The sequence below is a fragment of the Sphaeramia orbicularis genome, chromosome 22 (assembly GCF_902148855.1).
Source record: "Sphaeramia orbicularis chromosome 22, fSphaOr1.1, whole genome shotgun sequence".
Lineage (NCBI taxonomy): Eukaryota > Metazoa > Chordata > Actinopteri > Kurtiformes > Apogonidae > Sphaeramia > Sphaeramia orbicularis.
In genome coordinates, this window is record NC_043978.1 from 35,373,473 (window position 1) to 35,396,157 (window position 22,685).

General features: G+C 35.7%; 2 protein-coding genes across 2 annotated transcripts; one reads left to right on the forward strand and one right to left on the reverse strand.

Annotated features, from left to right (window-relative positions):
• The first annotated feature begins 694 nt into the window (after window positions 1–694).
• On the forward strand, window positions 695–4,336 carry srp14 (signal recognition particle 14). The gene is made up of 5 exons (XM_030126997.1): window positions 695–809; window positions 2,692–2,764; window positions 2,876–2,988; window positions 3,087–3,119; window positions 3,301–4,336. The coding sequence occupies exons 1-5, from the start codon at window positions 786–788 to the stop codon at window positions 3,388–3,390; spliced, it is 333 nt and encodes a 110-aa protein (XP_029982857.1). The 5' UTR covers window positions 695–785; the 3' UTR covers window positions 3,391–4,336.
• On the reverse strand, window positions 3,879–22,683 carry xgb (x globin). Its single transcript, XM_030126996.1, has 5 exons — window positions 22,210–22,683; window positions 16,037–16,144; window positions 10,067–10,187; window positions 6,461–6,541; window positions 3,879–4,589 (listed from the first exon to the last, which is right to left on the reverse strand). The coding sequence occupies exons 1-5, from the start codon at window positions 22,383–22,385 to the stop codon at window positions 4,470–4,472; spliced, it is 606 nt and encodes a 201-aa protein (XP_029982856.1). The 5' UTR covers window positions 22,386–22,683; the 3' UTR covers window positions 3,879–4,469.
• Window positions 22,684–22,685: the final 2 nt, after the last annotated feature.

A 22,685-nucleotide genomic window follows, 5' to 3' on the forward strand; every position in this document is an offset into this window, starting at 1 on the left:
ATAGTTGGAGTGTCCATAAAGACTGTTTATAATGTAAAGAAGAGAATGACTATGAGCAAAACTATTACGAGAAAGTCTGGAAGATACTATTAAAGAAGAATGGGAGAAGTTGTCACCTGAATATTTGAGGAACACTTGCGCAAGTTTCAGGAAGCGTGTGAAGGCAGTTATTGAGAAAGAAGGAGGACACATAGAATAAAAACATTTTCTATTATGTACATTTTCTCGTGGCAAATAAATTCTCATGACTTTCAATAAACTAATTGGTCATACACTGTCTTTCAATCCCTGCCTCAAAATATTGTAAATTTTGCTTCCCCACCCTGTATATATATATATATATATATATATATATATATATATATATATATATATATATATATATATATATATATATATATATATATATATTTTTTTTTTTTTTTTTTTTTTTTTTTTTGAATTTTAGATATAATTTTTCTGTTTTTTCTTTTTATTATAGTAAAGAGTATTGAGAGGTTTTCTTCAACACTACTACTATTACTACAGCTAATAATAACAGTAAAGGTTAATGTAATGTATTTTATTGATGAAGGGGTCAGTGGCTTTATTTATTTACCACTCTGTATCCTGTGTATGTCTGCGGGTGCTGTTCCCCTCCCTGACAGTAGGGAGCAGTATAACTACGATACAAACTGTATAGTGACGTCACAGGGCGGAGCTCGGGGTTGTGTAGTACGTGTGCTTCATAGGTGGTTAGCTTGCGACCAGTGAGCTAGCGCTACAGCTGAATTACTGTGTGAATAATGGTGCTGCTTGAAAATGATTCGGTAAGAACGAAAAGTATTCAACGAATTATTTATTATTTTCTCGTTATTTGTCACAGACTTTAAAAACCGTGCCTAGACTGTCTTGCTATTTTCTGTCGCATCGGTAGAGAGTGTAGCTACAATTTAGCAAGCTAACGTTAGTCAGGTTTGAACTAGTTAGCTAACACTAAACTCACTCCTTAAACTGGCGAAAATTGTAGATTCATCTGAAATTACTGAACTATTTCGTGTTAACAGCCGTAAGCTAGCGTTTGCATATTAAGACAGATTCATAGTGAATGAATCGGGTGTTTTCGTTATCGCAAAAGCCAAGATTTCTTACATGTCTTAGCACAAACTTTTTCTCTTCAGTGTCGCAATAATTTTCTTAAACATGGAGTGGAACCTGTTTAACAGCTGTATTTTGTAGTTGATGTTAACTCGTAGACTTCTGTAGACTAGTTAAGTGCCATGTCTTTATGAAAGCCCCTAATTATTACCACAGACTTCTATTGTTAACCACAACCCCATCCTTGCAGGCAACATTTTAGAAACGAACAACAAGATGTAGGGTTTGGTTACATATTAATTGTATTTTTTTCTCTGATATTTCTATTAACCTTTAACGTGCCAATGCAGTGGAAAACCTGCCGCATCAGTTTCACATTAGCATGTTCACATTATCACGTGTCCCAAGGTTCACTTCTAAAACATTTTACCTTTTTATTAACCCATAAAGACCCAAAATCCACTGACGATTAAAATAATTTACTCATATAAAAATTTAAATAACTGTTGATCCACCAATCCTATCAATACATGTAAATAATGGTTGTAAAATGCGGTTTGTCATCTTTTCATGGTTATCAGATATGACCCATTTGGATGTTCAGAAGCTCCGTACTTACTGTGGAAACACCATCTTCTATAACATTGATTCACCAGTAAAACCTATGGAGTTGGATCAGTGACAGTGGATGTAGACACTTGGTTTATGTTCAGTTGAGTTATTGATGTATTTTACAAAAAAGTCACATTTTCTTCAGTTTTTCCTGTTTTGATATAATAACCTTTGACTTTAATTTGAGCTGTTATGAACATCTACATGATCAGTGAATGAAACATAGGAAAATAGATGATTTTCACTGGGAAAAAATGCAAACTTCTGAGGCTAATATTCTAATATATGGTGACAAATCTCTTAGGAAAGATTAAATGGAGAGAAAAATTCATTTGGGAAGTGACACAAAAGTCACACTGGGTCCTTATGGGTTAAATTTAATTGGAGCTTTTATGGACATCAATTACGATCAGTAAATTAAATATAGGAAAAAGAAATAACAGATTTTTGCTTAATAATGCAAAAATACTCAGCTTAATATTAGAATAAATGGTGATAAATCACTTAACAGTTAAAAATAGTGACAAAATCCTGTGGGAACTGCCACAATAGTAGCATTGGGTCTTTAAGGGTTAAAGCAGGATTTATTGGAGCTCTATTCTATAAGACTCCATCTGTTGTAGTTGTTAATAGACTCTGGCCTGAGATTTATAATTATTAGCTGTTGTTATCATCAGATGTACTGTTCCTATGCTGACATCAACATCAGTATCTAAGATTACTAAGACGTGCATGAAATGTTGGAAAAGGAGGAGTTGGAAGTGTTTTTTGGGTTAGGACATGTACTGTTTATATAAGGAAACAGCAACAAAACCTCCAAAACGCTCTTTAAAAATACTAAAATGCCTTTATTGTCAGGGCATGGTCATGTTAGACTGTTAACACTATACATTGACACGGTTCAGCATCAAACCTTCATCAAGAAGTTGTTTGACTGTTTTTATGTTTGTATGTCTGTTTAAATGGTGTTATGTTGGTGCACTAAAATAGTCTGTTTCTCAGTTTCTCACAGAGCTCACACGGCTGTTTCAGAAATGCAGAACCTCCGGTAGTGTCGTCATCACACTAAAGAAATGTAAGTGCACTCTATCTTTGATCGTTGATGGACAGTAAGACGTAATGCCGAGTTTCTTGGTATCTCTCTCATCATCTAAGCCTGAATGGAATGGGATATTTTTCTTCTTAGATGATGGGAGGACTAAGCCGGTGCCCAGGAAAGGCCACTCAGAGTCCTTTGAACCAGCAGATAACAAATGTCTCCTCAGAGCGTCTGATGGCAAGAGGAAAATTAGCACAGTGGTGAGCTTTCTGTAGGATCTTTTAAACATATTGTTTGCTTCATGCATCATTAGGTTCCTAAGCTTTTAATTGTGACTCTTAATGCCTTTCCTTTTTAGGTTAGCACCAAAGAAGTAATCAAGTTTCAGATGGTAAGTGTTGCTAGTTTTATGGTTTGATTCCAGAAAGCCTTTCTGTTTGGTCCCTAATCCAGATAAGACATTGTCTGTCTAGTTAGAGCTGTTCAGTTCAATGCTACTGAGCATTACCTTTTGTTTGATGAGATCTTTTAAATTAGCCATTTGTGATTTAATCGTATATGTCTCCTTCCAGGCCTACTCTAACCTCCTTAGAGCTCACATGGATGGACTTAAGAAGAAAGATAAGAAAAGCAAAAGCAAGAAAACCAAAGCTACCCAATGAGAAACAGACTCTTAACACAACCTTTTGGGTTCCTGAACTGGCCTGTACGACCTGATGGGAGAGGGCCCCACCCGGTCTGCTGGCCCACTCGGCTTCCCCCCTCCTCCCATAAACCCTCGGCCTCAGAATCACTGTTCATCCTGAGGACTGCTTCGATATTATGCCGTTTACTTGCATGGTCATCTCTCATCCCTGGCTGTCCAGTGTCATTTGGAGCAGAAAACCTGAGGATTTCTCTCAACTCGTACGGAAAGCAGCAAATCAGCTTTATTAAATATCACCATCTCTGCTTCAGAACCAGCTGTGTCACCTCTGGAGCCAAATCCAAGGAGCCCTCCGATTTGAAAATGCCTTTCGTATTATTTGTTTTAAGTCCATATTTATGTCAAACCTATGGCTGACCCATAAGTTGTGCTGCCATGTTTTCATTTTGATTGCGTCGTAAGGACAACTGTTCAATTATCATAATTCTTTTTTTTTTTTTCTTCATGTAACTTCACTGTGTTTGACTTAGACCAACATTGGAGATTACATTTATTTAGTGTTTTTATTTTACTTATTGAAATACAACATATAGTAATGTTCCCCCTTGTGTTTTTTTTAACTACAGATGCTTCTAAAGTCTAAAAGTCTCTTTAAGTTGTAAAACACCAATAAAATGCACCATGTAGCTTCATCAAATGTGAATAGTTGACATTTTGCAAATGGTGTGATTGGTTTAAACGGAATACAATGAACAGTTTTTGAATTGTCGAAAGGCATGTTTTGAGTAACAAAGACAGAGCATTGGCTGAAATAATAATGCCACCTCTGTTTATCACAATACACGGCAGCGTATTTTGTCAGCTATTTGTCGGGTCTCTTTTTGCCACTCAGTCCTAATGTCACGGCAAAGGACCGCAGAGCAGAATTTACGTTCAGAAATAAAGTGCTTTGTTAAAAGTCACTGCACTGTTTGTGTCCATTCTGATGAAACGGCAAACAATGTAGAAAACAGGACAGTAAATACACTATGTACATACACACATTTCTGTTCTGTACATGTAAAAACAGTCTGAGTGGAGGTCAGGGGAAGCCACTCATAGTGCCGTGTTCCTTTTGTCCAGTCGTTCCTTTGGGGAGACTGCCAGTTGCCGCTGTCGGTTGCTCTCTTCCTGGTATCCCTGCTTCATTAGGCTGGTCACATACTGGAACATGGTCTGGATCACAAACAGTGAACTGTGTCAGGACTACAGAAGGAAAACATTCTAAGAACCACCAGAGGGCAGCAGACATTTTGTTATAGCAGCAGTGTCAAACTCATTTTAGATCAGGGGACACATTCAAGCAGATCAGCCCAGTAAAATAATAGCATAATAACCTAGAAATAATGTCAACTCCAAAGTTTTGGCTATGTTTTAGTGTGGAAAAAAAATAAAATTGCATTATGAAAATGTTTTACATCTACATATTACCCTTTAAAAATGCGAATAAAATGAGCAACATGACATTTCTTGAGAAAAATAAGTGGAACTTTAACAGTATTATACCTCAGCTCATCATTTACTCGTGCAATACAACATACAGTGGATCTACAAAGGCACAAAACACTAACAGGCATAACAGTTAACATTACACTTACATCTTTTAACACATTTCATGTTCATATTTGTTCAGGTTATTCACATGTTTTTGTGAATAGATCGTTTGTAAATGTAAATATTTTCATGTAATTTTCCTTTTTTTTTTTTTAATTAAAAATTATAAGTTGTCATTATTTATAGGTTACTTTGCTATTATTTTACTGGTCTAACCCACTTAAGACCAAATTGGGCTGTATGTGTTTGACACCCTTGACTGTTAACCCATAAGGACCCAGTGTGACATTTGTGGCAGTTCCCAAATGAAGTTTTCTCTATATTTAACCATACTTAAGTGGTTTATCACCATTTATTGTAATATTATCTTCTGTATTTTGTGTTTTTTAATCAGTGAAAATGAGGTATTTTCAACATTTAATTCACTGAACATGTAGACGGACCTAAAAGCTTAGAGAAAAGTTGAGGATTATTTTATCAGAAATAGAGAAAATTTAAGAAAAAGTGACTTTTCAGCAAAATCTATCATTAACTGAACATAAACCAAGTATCTCCATCCAGTGTCCACCCAACTCTACGGGTTTTACTGGTGAATCAATGTTATAGAAGATGACTGTGTTTCCACGGTAACTATGAAGCCTTTGAACGTCCAAATGGGTCATATCTGATGACCATGAAAAGATGACAAACTGTATTTTACGCCAATTATTTCCATGGATTAGTTAGTGGAACAGGGATTAGACAGTTTAGCTCAGTAGATGATTTTAGTCGATGGTGCATGTTTGGGTCTTTATGGGTTAATGTCTTCAGTGTAATTTTTGTACTTTGTAAATTTATCCCTCAGACCAGCTTGTAAACTTTAGTGGGTTGGTTTTGGCCCATTAGCCGGTTGTTTGACACCCCTGTATTAAAGGGTGCAGAAAATATTTAAATGCTTTAAACAAGTCATAAAAATAACATGAGGCTGTAAACATACCTTCTTTTCAAACTGTTATGTTAAAATTACTGCGCAGTGAAATGTTTGATGTCATGTGCACATGTAAATATATTCTAAAAGTGGGGACAATTAAAAAAAACTGCACAAATACTAAATTTAGAGAACATGTAGGTTTGTGTCTGGTGACAGAAAAAAAGACAGAATTCTTTTCCAACATGGCTGCACTAATAACAGAAGGAACCCCAGACATAACATGATGTGACAGAGCTATGTTCCATTTCTCAATATGCTCATGTATGGTTCAGTGACATGTACATTTTCACATCAGTCAAGCTTGTGCCGCGCTGGTTTCCATCTTGACATGTTACACGACGCATTAAGAGACGCTGATGTGAGCCGGACACAAGCTATTACACTGATGTGATGGTTGCACATATCAAGCCTGGCTCTCAGAAAAGCGCTCTGAGTAACATCCACACATGGCGACACACAAGTCACACCCAAGTGACTCTGTGACAGCGACCCCCCCCCCCCCCCATTCCCCACTCCCCCCTACCTTCCACGCTTCCTCCAACTCAGACGTCCACCTCTCCTTCAGGATGGGCTGCACGGCACTGATGAATTCTGTTCCGACATACTGGAAAACATTTATGAAAACAAACTTAATCCAGTGCTTATGTCTTGGTAACTAGGCTACAAGATCATTGTTATTGTTTTTTGCAAGTGTTAAGTGTTTCCAATTTGCAGTTTAGAGCCAGTTTTGACTTTTGTTGTCAAGGGAAAGAAAAAGTGTTTTTGAGTGTCCAAAAAGCGCTATTTAAGTGTGAAGTATTATTTTTATTATTATTATTATTAAAAATGCAACAGAGATAGAATGAAAACTTATACCCTTATTTCATTTGTGACAAAGAGCCCAAAAATTAAAACCTGCAAAGAAAAAAAAAAAAAGTGCTTCCATGGCTCAATTTGTTGTTAGGAGTAAGCTGGGCATGTGACTTAAATAATAATAAATTAAAATGATAATTAAATAATAATAACTTTAACCCCAAGCATAATTCAAAGATGATGTCCCTGTGAAGAGAGTAATTTAACAAGAGATTTATCATATTACAGACAGTCTTATTTATTTTCTTAACCCATAAAGACCCAAACATCAATTGTCGACCAAAACCATCTACTGATCTAAACTGTTTAATACCTGTTGATACACTAATCTTATCAATCTGTGTAAATAATTGGTGTAAAATGCAGTTTTTCATCTTTTCCTGGTCATCAGATATGACCCATTTGGATGTTCAGAGGCTCTGAAGTGAACGTGGAAACACCGTCATCTTCTACAACATTGATTCACCAGTAAAACCCATGGAGTTGGATAAATTACAGTGGATGGATACACTTGTTTTTATGTTCAATTAGTGATATCTTTGCTCAAAAAGTCACATTTTCTTCAGTTTTCTCTGTTTTTGATATACAAACCTTCAACCTTAATCTGAGTTTTTATGAACATTTAGATGATTTGTAAATCAAATATGGGAAAATACCTTATTTTCACTGAAAAAAAAAACAACAAAAAAAAAAAACACAAAAAAACAGAGAATAATATTGTAATAAATAGTGATAAATCTTAAGAAAGTTTAAATAGCAAGAAAAATTCATTTGGGAACTGCCATAGAAATAGCACTGGGTCTTTATGGGTTAAAGCTAATTTAAACAACTTAGGAAAAAAAAACCTTTAATATTCTAAAAGTTTGAATGCCTTTTTTGGGATGAGGGTACTGATATGAAATAAAATCAGTCAGTATAGTTTTGAACAACAAACAAATAAAACATCATCATATTGTACAATAAAATTTAAGTTTTTGGCAGGAAAAAATGTTATTCTCTCCAGTGTCTCGTGTCTGCACTGTTCTGAAACCAGTTTTGTCAACATTTAAAATCATGTTTGGAGAGAATTAGTGCTTTTAAGACAGAAAACATCATGAAAGAGCCATGAGAAACAGAACTGAAATCATGTCAAAGCTGTAGTAACAACACAGAATGGATATCGTGGTGAAAGGAGCTGATAAATAAACACATGTACAAGTCTGTTGTAAATGTACTAAACTATTATAATATATAGTTGTCATGTAATAAAAAAAAATTCTGTCACCCGTCCATCACATTAGTCGGATTGTCAAAGAACTCCCAGACTGTGTTTTATTATCAAAAGCTGATGCTTAAAAATGTTTCAGGCATACAGCAGGAAAAAAAAACACACATTATTAAGATACTATGTTAACTACAATGGCTCAAACGGCCCCATAAGCACCACTGTGGAAAAATGTCCCTGTCTTTGCAATTCAGGCTAATCTTCAGGTGTCAAACATGCGGCCTGGGGGCCAAAACCGGCCCGTCAAAGGTTCCAATCCGGCCCGTGGGATGAATTTGCAAAGTGCAAGTTAGGGCATAAAACTCAAAAATAATATCATAATAACCTATAAATAATGACAACACCAATTTTTCTCGTTGTTTTAGAGCAAAAAACATTAAATTATGCAAATGTTTATATTAACAAACTATCCTTTAAAATGTGAATAACTTGAACAAATATGAACAACTTGAAATGTCTGAAGAAAATTAAGCGCAATTTTAACAATATTCTGCCTGTTGCTAAATGTTTTGTGCCGTTGCAGATCTGACCTATAATGCATATATATAAATGATAAGTCGAGGCATAATATTGATAAAATTGTACTTATATTTCTTAACAAATTCCATTTTTTTCAAGTTATTCACATCCTTTTTGTTTGGATAGTTTTTAAATGTAAATATTGGCATAATTGAATGTTATTTTTTGCACTAAAACAATTTGGAGTTGTCATTATTTATTGGCTATCATGCTATTATTTTACTGGTCCGGTCCACTTAAGATTAAATTGGGCTGAATGTGGCCCCCGGAAGAAAATGAGTTTGACACCCCTGAGCTAAATGATTCACATGGTTTTATACGTCGGTAAACGTTGAATATGTAAAATATATAGTTTTAGATCTGGAAAAATATTATACCTGACATGCAGAAAATGTACTTTGGCAAGGAAAATAATATGTAAAAAAGTATAACCACTTAATTAATTTAATCTAATCTAATCCAATCATTTTCCTCCTTGCTTCTTCTGAATCATTTTTGACTTTCATGTTGTTATTGTCTAAACATTTTTATCTTTTATGTTTTTTTTTTCATTAAGTAGTTTATGTCATTTTTGACCTTTTCATCATTTTGTTCTTATGTCTTTAACACCATTTTTAACTTTTGCCATTTTTGTATCTTGTCTTAAACACCATTTTTGTCTTTTAGCCCCATTTGCATCTCGTCATCAAAGGCAGACATAAATAACACTGGTCAACAACAAATTTATTGTTTAAGTTTTTTGAGCTGATTTAGGATAATTTTGGTGTGCTGAATCCAAAAATCACATTAATTTTGCTCAATCAGGTCAACTTTCTGAACTATGCCACATATTGGCTTTTTAACATTTTTGCTTACATTTATAGGCATTTTCACATCATATGATACAAAATTCTTTCATATTTCTTGCAATAAACAAGTTCTGAAGATTTTACTTTTGCCAATTTATGATTAATGGTTTATTTAATATTACAGGTGAATGAAATGGCTTCGACTAGAAGAGCTTGCAAAAATAAGCCTGATGTATTCTGCTACATCTGCGGTGAATACACCATTGTACCTAACAAGAATCCTGTTAGAAAATGACTTGTTTTCTCTTAAAACCTATTTTGGGTGAGAACTATATAAAAAAATCAACTGATAAAATCACAAAAATGTAATCAATTTTGTGAGAAAATCAAATTTTTCAAAATCAAATTAGCAAAAAAACCTGACCTGATTGAGAAAAACAGATGTCATTTTTGGATTTAGCGGTGCAAAATGGTCCTAATTCAGTTGAAAAAACCTAGACAACTTGTAAAAAACATTTTTTTTGTAACCCAGTGTAATAAGTGCTTCCTGAATTTATGGTGGCACATGACGACAGTTCTTTACTTTTGCCAACAACCCGCTGGCTCATCTTATCCCACTCTCCCCGAAACGCTACGGATAAGACAATAAACCATGTGAGTAGTGAAAACAAAAACACACTTCAGCAGTAAATGATCAGGTCCTTACACTGTAGTACTTAGGCGGAGCATTGTAATGATAATGGCTTTTCCCCAGCTCCAGCGCCAGAGCCTCCAGTCGCTCCAGATGGTCCAGTCTAGCTACACTTTTCTCAATGAAAGACATCACCCTGAAAGAGACGAGGAAAAAACACTCAGGATGGGCTATCCAACGAGATTGATTCAAGAGTTAATCATGGATTAGCAGTAGGCGGTTATCAAATGATGCGTTTTTATTATAGATAAGTGTGGCAATCTTCTGTGCTGAAAAGCTGGTGACATCTGCACTTTTCAGAAACTCATAAGCCACAAAAAAAAAAACAGAAAACGAATTGATTGTGCAGCTTAAGATGAATACAAAACCAACTAATTTCTCAATATTTTACCCAGCTGATATGTTTTTCTTTGCACTAAACACCATGGGATCAATTTCAGATGCGTGTGCCACTGCAGTGACAGTTTTTGAAGACGAATATGGAACAAAGGGTTAGAGCTGCTTCATCTCTCTCGTCCTCCTCCTCCTCGTCCGTCTCTTCCGTGGACATTTGTACTAATATCCCTGAGTGCGGCTGAAGGGCCATTTGGTCTTATCGCTGCGTTCGAGAGCAGCGGGTTCATGCTGGGATGAAACTCACATTTTGTCTGTGAGTGGCCGCTGCGATGCCATGCCGCTCTCTGTACCTTCAGGTCCACAGGCAATAATTGGCTGCTTTGGCCTTATGTGAAGAGGAACACAGAGCGGTCTGATGATACACACCGGCAGACAACACACAAGTGCAATGTTTACAGCAGAGTGGTAAGAAACATTAGAATATACAACCTGAGGCGCCACTGTCATCCAACACTGGAATGAAAATGAAACTGCAATGTATTAGGCCATATCTGAACGGAGCAGCCTGCTATCGTCTCCAAAAACTGTTAGATTAATGACACATGTCCAAAATAAATGCACAAATCATATCTGCTCGTTTTAACAGACGAGGTTGTTGTTGTTACTTGTGCACATACTCTGTTTTAATAGTTCTCCTGGTTTTTATCTCACTGTTTCACTGTGGGATGCAGTGGGGACGTTTGTGATGGAAGACTGCTGAACATTTGTGTTTTCTGTCTGAATATGGACCCCAGGAAGAGTCGGTAGTTGCCAAGGCAACAACTAATAGGATCCAAATAAACAAATAAAGGTAGTGCACGGAAAAAAATAAAATAAAATACAACTCCCTTACAGGATTAGGGTAGATTTTTGTCATTAAATTGCACAACAAAGACCAGTGCCCATGCCCAAAACCTATTAAAAACAGTAAATCATGCATTTGTACTTTGTTCCTTCAGGATCATGAACACACATATATACAGACACACACAGGCTTTTCAATACTCTAAAAAAACTGATCCGCTGCTGCAACACAAACACACCACATGCTTAATATTCTGCAGCTGTAAATAGTTCTGTTTAAGGAGCATTTTCTAAGGAAACTAATTAACATTTTTAATCAGAAACTATATATTTCAACCCACTTGAAATATTTATTTTTTGGCAGACAGTAATATGCTTTGCACTGAGGACTATGAATACGACCGACCAACAGACTAACAAGTGTTTAAACAGAAGTAGGTATGATTGGATACTTGTGTCTGTAGTGACTACTGTTCTATCCTTGAAACTGATAGTACACTCAGACCATGCAGACCTCTGGCAGTAGTCCGCTCTTCTTTTTTTTCCACAATACTGTTAAACTACAAAAACAATCGATGTAAACAAACACCAGCCACCCTTTCACATACAGGGTGGGGAAGCAAAATTTACAATATTTTGAGGCAGGGATTGAAAGACAGTGTATGACCAATTAGTTTATTGAAAGTCATGAGAATTTATTTGCCACAAGAAAACTGACATAATAGAAAATGTTTTTATTCTATGTGTCCTCCTTCTTTCTCAATAACTGCCTTCACACGCTTCCTGAAACTTGCGCAAGTGTTCCTCAAATATTCAGGTGACAACTTCTCCCATTCTTCTTTAATAGTATCTTCCAGACTTTCTCGTAATAGTTTTGCTCATAGTCATTCTCTTCTTTACATTATAAACAGTCTTTATGGACACTCCAACTATTTTTGAAATCTCCTTCGGTGTGACGAGTGCATTCAGCAAATCACACACTCTTTGACGTTTGCTTTCCTGATTACTCATATGGGCAAAAGTTTCTGAAAAGGTATGGATAACAACTAAATGTTCATTGTAAATTTTGCTTCCCCACCCTGTACATTCTGGTTCTGTTCAAAATTAGATCATTTCTGGCATCCAATATTTAAAACCCTATCAGACGTTTTACAGACACGTATAGAGCCCTCTGCCATTACTGCGATATTCGGAATAAGTTCACAAACCATTCATCACAACCAACACACAAAGAATATGATAGCCTTTGCCTCTCTCATTGTCAGATGATTAATACTTCGTAGGTGGACGGAGAAACACCCTCCAACCTTTAAGATGTGGATTAGTGAACTTTTACACCACCTGACACTAGAGAAAGTCCGCTATTCTACTAGAGGGTGTGTTCAAAAATTTTATGAGATATGGAAACCTTTTCTAACTCATATAGAGAAGTTGGATATCACACATACTAAGTAAGATGGACCCTTTATTATAGAGAAATTAAAGCCAATCTGCTAAATGGTACAGTGACCATTTTTGTTGTTGTTATTATAAGTATTTTTTTTTTTTGTTTTGTTTTTTTATTTCGTTAGGGGTGGGGTTCTGTTGGAACATGGGCGGGAAATGGGGGGAGGGGACTGTTCTTGTTCGTATTAATTCATGTCTGAAACACACTTCTGTAGAGTCTCTGCATAAATACCAATAAAAAAGACTTTGTGCAAAAAAACTACAAAAACAAACCATGTCCTTTGTCTCCTTTTTCTCAGTTGGTGCAACTGGTTAGTGGTTAACTGTCACTGTGGTCACAAAAGTCATCCGTTTGTGTCCAAGTCTTTCTAACATTAAGGAAGAAGTAGGAAAAAAATACATTTTAACGTGTATTCACCTAAATTTAAGGGGTTTGTCCTTTGTAGACATCTTCCCAAGACAAACAGGTAAAACAGAAAAAGAATAATTAAAACTTTAAGCAGTGATAACCTGGTCTTTCCCAACGTCGACTGGGGTCCGACTCCATACAGCACTGGTGTCAAACATGCGGCCCGGGGACCAAATCCGGCCCACCAAAGGGTCCAATCTGGCCCGTGGGATGAATTTGTGAAATGCAAAAATTACACTGAAGATATTAACAATCAATCCACATACAGACACATATAGACCAATTAGATTTCAAGTGGGTCAGACCAGTAAAATATTATCATAATAACCTATAAATAAAAATAATGACAACCCCAAATTTTCTCTTTGTTTTTTTTTTTTGGTGCAAAAATAGTAAAATTACATGAAAATGTTTACATTGCCAAACTATACTTTTATAAAAAAAAAAAAAATGGGAATAACCTGAACAAATATGAACAAATGGAAATATCTTAAGAAAAGTAAAAGCAATTTTACCAATATTCTGCCTGTTACTAAATGTTTTGTGCGATTGTAATGCACATGTGTAAAGATAAATTGAGAAACCGAGGCAGAATATTGTTAAAATTGCACTTGTTTTTCTTAAGACAATTCAAGTTTTTCATGTCATTTAGATTTTTAAGGGAACTTTGTAAATGTAAACCTGATCATAATATAATTTTACTTTTTTCACTGTTATTATTTTACTGGTCCGGCCCACTTGAGTTCAATTTGGGCTAAATGTGGCCCCCCAACTAAAATGTGTTTGACACCCCTGCCATACAGACATATGGATGCATTCAAGTCAGGCCTGAAATTAAGCATGTCACGTTTGGGGAGGATCACATGTCTGTATGTCTAAACAGAGAGACTATAGAGAGAAAACATCCCAGTGTGGCCTGTTTCACTGTTGAATTAAAGGCAACAACTAAACTACGGCTAATTAGCTTAAGCTTTGATCACGTGTATGACTGTTCGCCGATCGAATCAGTTCACTTGACGTCACTGAACGTTATCTTCAGGTTCATGATAGTTGGTCTTGTGGTTCAGCAGAGTGGATGTGTGTGGTTAGTGATATGTTTGGTGAGTTCAGTTTTTTTTTTTTTTTTTTTTTTACCTGTGACTCTGATGATATAAAGAAGAAAAGGACCATAAAAGTGCATGTGGGTTTGGTCCATGACAGTAGAGCGGCTGTAAATGGACCTCATGTCTTGTCACTTGTCTCACAAAATGATCATTTAGTTGGCATTAGATCTTATCAGGTGGGTTCTGGTGCATAGATAAGATGTAAAAGATGATTACAGAGGTCGTATGATTGTTATGGAACAAACAGTTGTTTATTTAGGAAACTAAGCCTCTTTTGTTGGAGGATTCCACTCAAACAGATCAGCCTGTGGTCTTCCTTCAAACACCCATTTATTCATTCATTTAGGGTGTTTAGTCTGTCCATTTTTGGTCTGAGATTCACTAACTTCCCATTTCATTTAAGAAGCAGCACATTCAATATTGAGTATATTTAGGTTTGCTGAGACCAGGTCACCAGTCCAACAACAAAATGTGGAGCAATGGAGCTACAGCATTAGCTTTTACATTTTGTAGAGCATGTTTAGAAGCTTTGATGATGGAGGGGTTTGTTCAAATATAATGCAAGTAACTTCCAAAAATTAACAAACTTCAAACTGGCACCCTTGCATTAGAGTTGAGGTCATGTGACTAATCGAGTCTAGTGCAGGGGTGTCAAACTCATTTTAGTTCAGGGGCCACAAACAGCCCAGTGGGATTTTGTTGTATTGTTTTTGGTTTGGTTTGTTTCTTTCTTTCTTTGTTAACACTCTAGCAGCAAAACTATTGATTGAATTCATACCAAACTGGGTTTATAGATTTCCAGTGAACCAGAATAGATGTGATTACATTTTGGGAAAAGTAGGTGAAAGTTAAATTTTTTTTCAGAATTTTTAAAATATTTTTTTTTCCCATTTACTTATAAAGAGCAAAATTTCAAATGTCTGTAGCAGCAAAACTGTTTGTTGAATTCATACCAAATTGGGTTTATAGATTGCCAGTGACCCAGAATACATGTGGTTACATTTTGGGAAAAGCAGGTCAAAGTTAAACTTTATTATGAATTTTAAAAATGTTTTTTTTCTCCCATTTACTTATAATGGGCAACATCTAAAATGTCTATAAAAACATCAGTTTTGTTTCAATTTACTTCAAACTTGGCACATATATAGAGGCAAGTGATATGCTGACATCAGCACATGCATAGACATGATGACATCAGCTGGATTGATGCCAAAATAAGCTACACTACATGCGAGGGGCCGGGTTTGTTGTGCCTGGCACCACTTGTTTTAGTGTGAAAAAAGTAAAATTACATTATGAAAATGTGAATAATCCAAACCACCATTTACAACCTGAAATTTCTTATGGAAAATAAGTACAATTTCAACAATATCATGTCTCAGGTTATTAATAACACAACTTACAGATCATGGTGGATCTACAAATGCATAAAATATTTAGTAACAGGCATAATATTGTTTAAAAAAAAATGTTCTTTTTTTCTTAAGATATTTCAGGTTCTTCATATTTGTTCAAATTTTTCACATTTTATTGTGAAAAGATAATTTGTAAAAGATTTTCATTTTGCAACTTTACTTTTTTCACATCAAACCAAAAAGAAAATTTGGGGCTGTCATTATTTACATATTACTTTGCTATTATTTGACTTGAAATCACATTGGGCTGTATGTGACTCCTGAAATGAAATGACTGTGACACACTTGATTATTAATATTGTCAGTGTATTTTTTGCATTTCACAAATTGCAGCTGTGGACCAGATCGGACCTTTTCACGGGTTGTACGCTTGACGCCCCTGGTCTAGTGGATGTTGTGTATTCATGGTACAAACACAGTTCTGGTGACTGACCGTAGGCCGTGGGCTCGGAGCTCTCGGCTGGTCCGCAATCTCTCCAGGTCCTCCACATCCCGGAACAGGAAGAAGACGTCCTTACATTCAGGATGGGTCTCAAACAACCTGTTACCAAGACAACAAACAGCGCATAATGTTAAGATTAGATGTTTCTCTGTCTGTGAATAGAGATCTGATTATGCCTTTCTGATCGTACTCTGATTTGTCTTATCACCACGACTATCCCGCTCTGGTTCAACTCTCATCAGCTTTAATCAGAGTCAGAATGTGGTGCATATGGGAGTTAGTTATGCAGGCAATCCATACCCTTATTTCAGTCTGAGCTGCCCTGTCCTATCAGGGCCAGCATTGAGAGCCGGCACTCCCCATTCTTTTCACCTCCATCCACATGCTGCCATCCAATCAGAGAGTCTCCAGCTGGGGTACCTGTGATTAATCACGGCACCAGAATGCACAGTTCCTCACACTGAGATGCAAGGCCTGTGGTAATGCTGCTTCTCCATCCAGCTATAAGTCAGTGTTGCATGGAAAATGAGAGAAATAAAAGATAATGAAGGGCATCTGAGGTTATGAAGCACACCCGTTAAAACATGATAGGGTGTCATTTGAACATGATTAAACCGAGGGACTTCAGATGAGAACAGTGCCGGCTTCACTGATATCATGTCAAAGTGTAGACATAAACTGCAGATAAACACGGCCAATGAGAGCATCTGGGTGTGGCAGGTTAGAGACATTTTTAACCCATAAAGACCCAAACAGCCACTGGCAACCAAACCCATCAACTGATCTAAACTATTTAATCCCTGTTGATCCACTAATCCTATCAATACATGTGAATAATTGGTGTAAAATACAGCTTGTCATCTTTTCATGGTCATCAGATATGACCCATTTGGATGTTCAGAGGCTCCATAGTTACCGTGGAAACACCATCGTTATCTTCTACAACATTGATTCACCAGTAAAACCCACTGAGTTGAATCAATGACAGTGGATGGACACACTTGGATTATGGTCCATTAAAGATAGATTTTACCGAAAAGTCACTTTTTCTCAAGTTTTTTTTGTTTTTGGTATGATAACCATCAAATGTAATTTCAGCATGATGAATAAAGTACACGATCAGTAAAATAAATATAGTAAAATATCTGATTTTTGCTGAAAAAATGTAAAACAGAGAGGATAATATCATAATCGGCTAAAATTTACTTAAGGGGTCAAATGAGTGGCCATTTTTGTCAAAAAAAAAAAAAAAAGTTGTAAGAAATGCATAGAACTGTGTTGAAATAATACTAATACATTTGTGCACAGACTACTGATATTTGACAGTGGAAGCTATATTTTCAGAAATATTGGATTTCGAATAGCATGTGTATGTGAAAACTTTTGCCGGTGGACGGATGTGACATTTGAGAAAGGGGGGGGGCATTGAAATTAATAAATTCAGTATAGAACAGAATATAGCACAGAATATAAAATAATAACACAGAATAGAAGAAAATAAATTAGAATAGAATTCTTAAAATAGCATTTAGAAAGAGCATAAATAACTGGTGGACGGATGTGACATTACCCATGATGATCTGGTCAGTACCAGTACTTTATTAGTAATAAACTTATATACTTACTATTGCTAATTCTCCTCTTATTCATAAATGTTAGTATTGTGGATCTAAAACAATAACAACTTAACAAAAACACAAAATGTGGCAGTGGACGGATGTGACATGGTTGTTACGGATCCCATCATACTGATGCTCGGCAGCCATGTCACTGTTTCCAGAAATGACCCCTGTGCAAAAACTAGTATCGTAATTATTTATTGTATAGTTTATCATCATACTAAAGAGTACATAACAATATAGAATTGTTATTTCTTTATAAAAATGCTTATTATTAGAAAACTGTTGATTTAAAAAGTGACGTGTGACATTCTTTATGTATGTATTCACGTAACATAAGCAGGATGGATCAGCACCATACTCCATATTGCAACCTGTAAAAATAAAACATGTGATATGTAGGATATAATCTTGTAAGAAAAAGTGGGGAATCTAAAAGAATAGAATATTTGTTTTTCAGGTAAATTCAGTTAAAATATAACTTGGCTATTTGCAACATGAAAATATAGCATTAATTGTGATGAAATTGGACATTTTGGACCTGAAAACATAGTTCATATGACCATCAACATGTTGCAACATAACTGAAATCCTGTAAATTTGCACAACTTGTATTTACCAACACAAAGTTCCTTTGGGGATTCACTTATATTGATTTTTTATGCACAAAGACAGAAATAAGACCTCTAAGAAAATTTTAGCCATAATAGTACACATATATTATGTGAATATCACACATAATATCATATCATGATTTTCTTTTCTTTTCTATTCTTTTTTGTACAGTTCTACAGTTTTAATCTATTCTGTATTTTATTCCTCTATTTTTGTCTTAATTATTCTTCTGTACAGCACTTTAGTCCACTGTGGTTGTTTTAAAGTGCTTTACAAATAAAGTTGGATTGGATTGGATAATAAATGGGGATAAATAATTTTAAAAAAGGTTAAATAGACAGAAAAATTCATTTGGGAACTACCACAAAAGTAGCTCTGAGTCTTTATGGGTTAATTCGCTGTGCTGTAAAACATATGTTGAGAGTCTGATGAATACATACACTATACAGGGTGGGGAAGCAAAATTTACAATGAACATTTAGTTGTTTTTTCTCAGCAGGCACTACGTCAATTGTTTTGAAACCAAACATATATTGATGTCATAATCATACCTAACACTATTATCCATACCTTTTCAGAAACTTTTGCCCATATGAGTAATCAGGAAAGCAAACGTCAAAGAGTGTGTGATTTGCTGAATGCACTCGTCACACCAAAGGAGATTTCAAAAATAGTTGGAGTGTCCATAAAGACTGTTTATAATGTAAAGAAGAGAATGACTATGAGCAAAACTATTACGAGAAAGTCTGGAAGATACTATTAAAGAAGAATGGGAGAAGTTGTCACCTGAATATTTGAGGAACACTTGCGCAAGTTTCAGGAAGCGTGTGAAGGCAGTTATTGAGAAAGAAGGAGGACACATAGAATAAAAACATTTTCTAGTATGTAAATTTTCTTGTGGCAAATAAATTCTCATGACTTTCAATAAACTAATTGGTCATACACTGTCTTTCAATCCCTGCTTCAAAATATTGTAAATTTTGCTTCCCCACCCTGTACATCCATGGCATGTCTATTCCTGTGACTGATATCTAGATGAGGAGAAGTGTTGGACCAGTGTTAGAGAAAAAGAATAACATCAGGATCTCTGCCTCCGTTGACAAGCTGATAAAGCGATAATGCTGCGAGGGGCATCAAAATGAATGTCCTGACATGGCCGGCAAAGACAGTTCACCGTTCAGACTGATGTCAGAGCGAGGGAGTCAGTCTGCTTTTGGATCATTTCACCTGAAACCGTCATTTGACTGTGTGATACTTAACTGGTGGTATTTACAGTTTAAGCAGGACGACCTGTTATGGTTTTTCCAACAAATGGGAAGCGTTCAGGCTCCGTTTATTTCTGAATCGGTGCTTGACTGAATGTCATAAACTGAATGTGTGTCGCTACAGTATAAGTGGTTTTGGATGATTGTGTCTTACTTTTACAACAGAGGCTATAACAGGATTCATCTGTGACATTTGCTTTTCTCACCAGCTTCATTAGTGAGGGAACGCAGGGAAATCGACTGCTCTGCTTTTCTGCCTCTGGTTATTTTGTCCTATTGTGCGTATCTATAGTGGACACTAGCATACAGTACATCCAAGCATGCATAACATATGATGACATGTAGGAATGTTAATTGACTTTGCTCAGGGATTTGTACATAGAGTAGCTGTTTAGTTTGACTGAATAAAGGCCGTCACTGTTTTATGGCAGAATAGTGTATGCCCATTAAATGACTACGGCAAAAACACTCAGGTGATTCCCTTTTTCTTTTCAGTGATGGGAAGCAAATCCTCAGAGCCTGGGGTCACAGGGAGGCCCCCCCGACACGCTAGAGGCCCACATATTTCCGGGTCAACATGCTAAGGTCAATCTCAGCCGTTTAGGTCAACCCGGGGACACATTTATTTGGCTGCTAACCATACGCTCCATGTTTTTCATTCTAAATCCAACATTTCCTGCCTGAACGTACACCATTTTCATTTCTCTGTCAAAGGCTCAAGATGTTTTTCTCCAGGCGCTGGTCATCATCATAATTGATCAAATGAATTTTCTTGATGGCCTTGAATTGTAGGACTATATCAGACCAGGAGGTAGACTTATGTAATGTTGTTAAGATGTGATATGAAGTGATAAGAAGGGAGGAGGGGTATTCTGCTCCGAGCTTTCTGCATAAAGCTGAGGGTCAGAAGATGGAGGGGTATGGTGGAGGTGGTGCCTTGTGTGGAAAAGTCAGACACAGTGGCATCGTCACGGTGGGTTGTGGACCTCTATGTCTTATGACAGAGATCAGACGTTCAACGAAGGAAAGTAAACACCAATTACTTTTACTTAAGCCTCATGCTCAGGAGTGTAACCCTACAAACAACCTTTTATACTCATGAGGTGCTTTCATTTCAGAATTATAGTGTCATTTTATAAGACTTTATTAATAAAACATTAAATAATTTAGAGATTATCAATAACTAATTTGAGGTTCTCACTATTCCAGCATATTAATACTATTTATTTCACACTTTATAAGCATCACCTCTGCATTTCTTTAAAAAAAAAAAAACAATTCTGTATTTGTAAATGCTAATATTAAGTTCCATCTAGATCAGGGGTGTCAAACTCATTTTAGTTCAGGGGCCATATTCAGCTAAATTTGATCTCCAGTGGGCCGGACCAGTAAAATAATAACATAATAACCTATAAATAATGACAACTCCAGATTTTTGTCTTTTAGTGTAAAAAAAACAAACAAACAAAACATTAAATTCTGAAAATACTTACTTTTATAAACTATCCAAAAAAAAACAAAACAAAAAACTCAAAAAACTGAAATTTAAATTTAAAAAATTTAAGAAAATTTAGTGCAATTTTAATAATATTATTCTTCAACTTATCATTTCTAAATGTGCATTATGGATCAGATCTACAAAGACACTCAACACTGAGGAACAGGCAGAAAAACTGTGCTTAATATTCTTTAGACATTTCTGGTTGTTCATATTTGTTCAGGTTATTCACATTTTATTGTTTCAGGATAGTTTGTAAATGTGAATATTTTCATAGTTTAATGTTATTTTTTTCACTAAAACAAAGAAAAAAAATTATGTTGTTAATTCAAGATTTTTTTTGGCTTGATCCAAGATTTATTTTTTTTTTTAACTTAACTGAAGATTGTTTTTGGCTTAATTCAAGATTTTTATTTTTATTTTTTTTTCAACTTAATTGAAGATTTTTTTTTTTACTTAATTGAAGATTTTTTTTGCTTAATTGAAGATTTTTTTTTTTTTTGGCTTAATTGAAGATTTTTTTTTTTTTTTTTTTTTTGCTTAATTCAAGATTTTTTCCTTAATTCAAGCAAATTTATTTATTTATTCATTTATTTTATGTATTTTTTAAATTTAATTTATTTAATTTTATTTTGCTTAATTCAATTCAAGCCTGTGGAATTTTTGCACTTGGCAAAAACATCCCAGGGGCTGAACTGGACCCTTTGGCGGGCCGCATTTGGCCCCCGGGCCGCATGTTTGACACCCCTGATCTAGATGGTTAAGTGGCTGAAAACAGGAGAAATAAATCAAATAAATGTTATTGTGGTCTGGCATGGATGGATCCTTGAACCCCTGAGTAACTCTCCTGAAAAATCTGTGAATTATTAAACTGTTACCAGAGCCATTATTAACATCTTATAAACCTATAGTTACTGCCTTATTCTAAAGTCATACAAGAGTGACTTATCCTGGATTTATGCAACATATAGATCACATTTGGCACATTTCTGCTCCAAATCTGACCCATATTCACTTTAAAAATCAGGATATATACAGTAGGCTACCTGTTGAGATAAGTATTATTATAATATTAATGGAATAAAAACACATGTCTGAGGCTTTACAGTCCCGCTCTAGGAATATAATTATTATTTTTGAAAAGCAGTGAAAGCAGAAAGACCTCACCTGACGAACATAATAATCCCAACTTTGGCTATGTCGTCCCGGATAACTTTCCATGAGTCCTTGATCATCTGTATCTGAGCCTCGGTGGGATGAACAGGAGCGGCAGGAGCAGCGGCATCTGTATTCCTCTCTCCAAACTCCGCTTTTGCCGCCAGACCTGATATTGCGCAACCCATTCTTCATAGAAAAAAAGAGCAGACTTTAATATGTTTGCGTCAATCCTGTAATTAAAAAAAAAAACGGGTTAGTTGTGTCTGCGTGGGAGAAAATTTGTTGCTGGCATGTGGGTTAAGTGCGCGACTCCAATTGCGTCTTGATGTGCGCGACTCCGGTGCGTAACGAAGCTTGGTGTCAAATCAGAAAACAGGCGCACAAGGAGACACTTCCGGTTTTTAAAAAAGAAAACAGTAATGCGCACATACACGCTGTTTTTTTTTTTTTTTTTTTTACGCTGAAGGGACTCTGGCTTGGCTTCT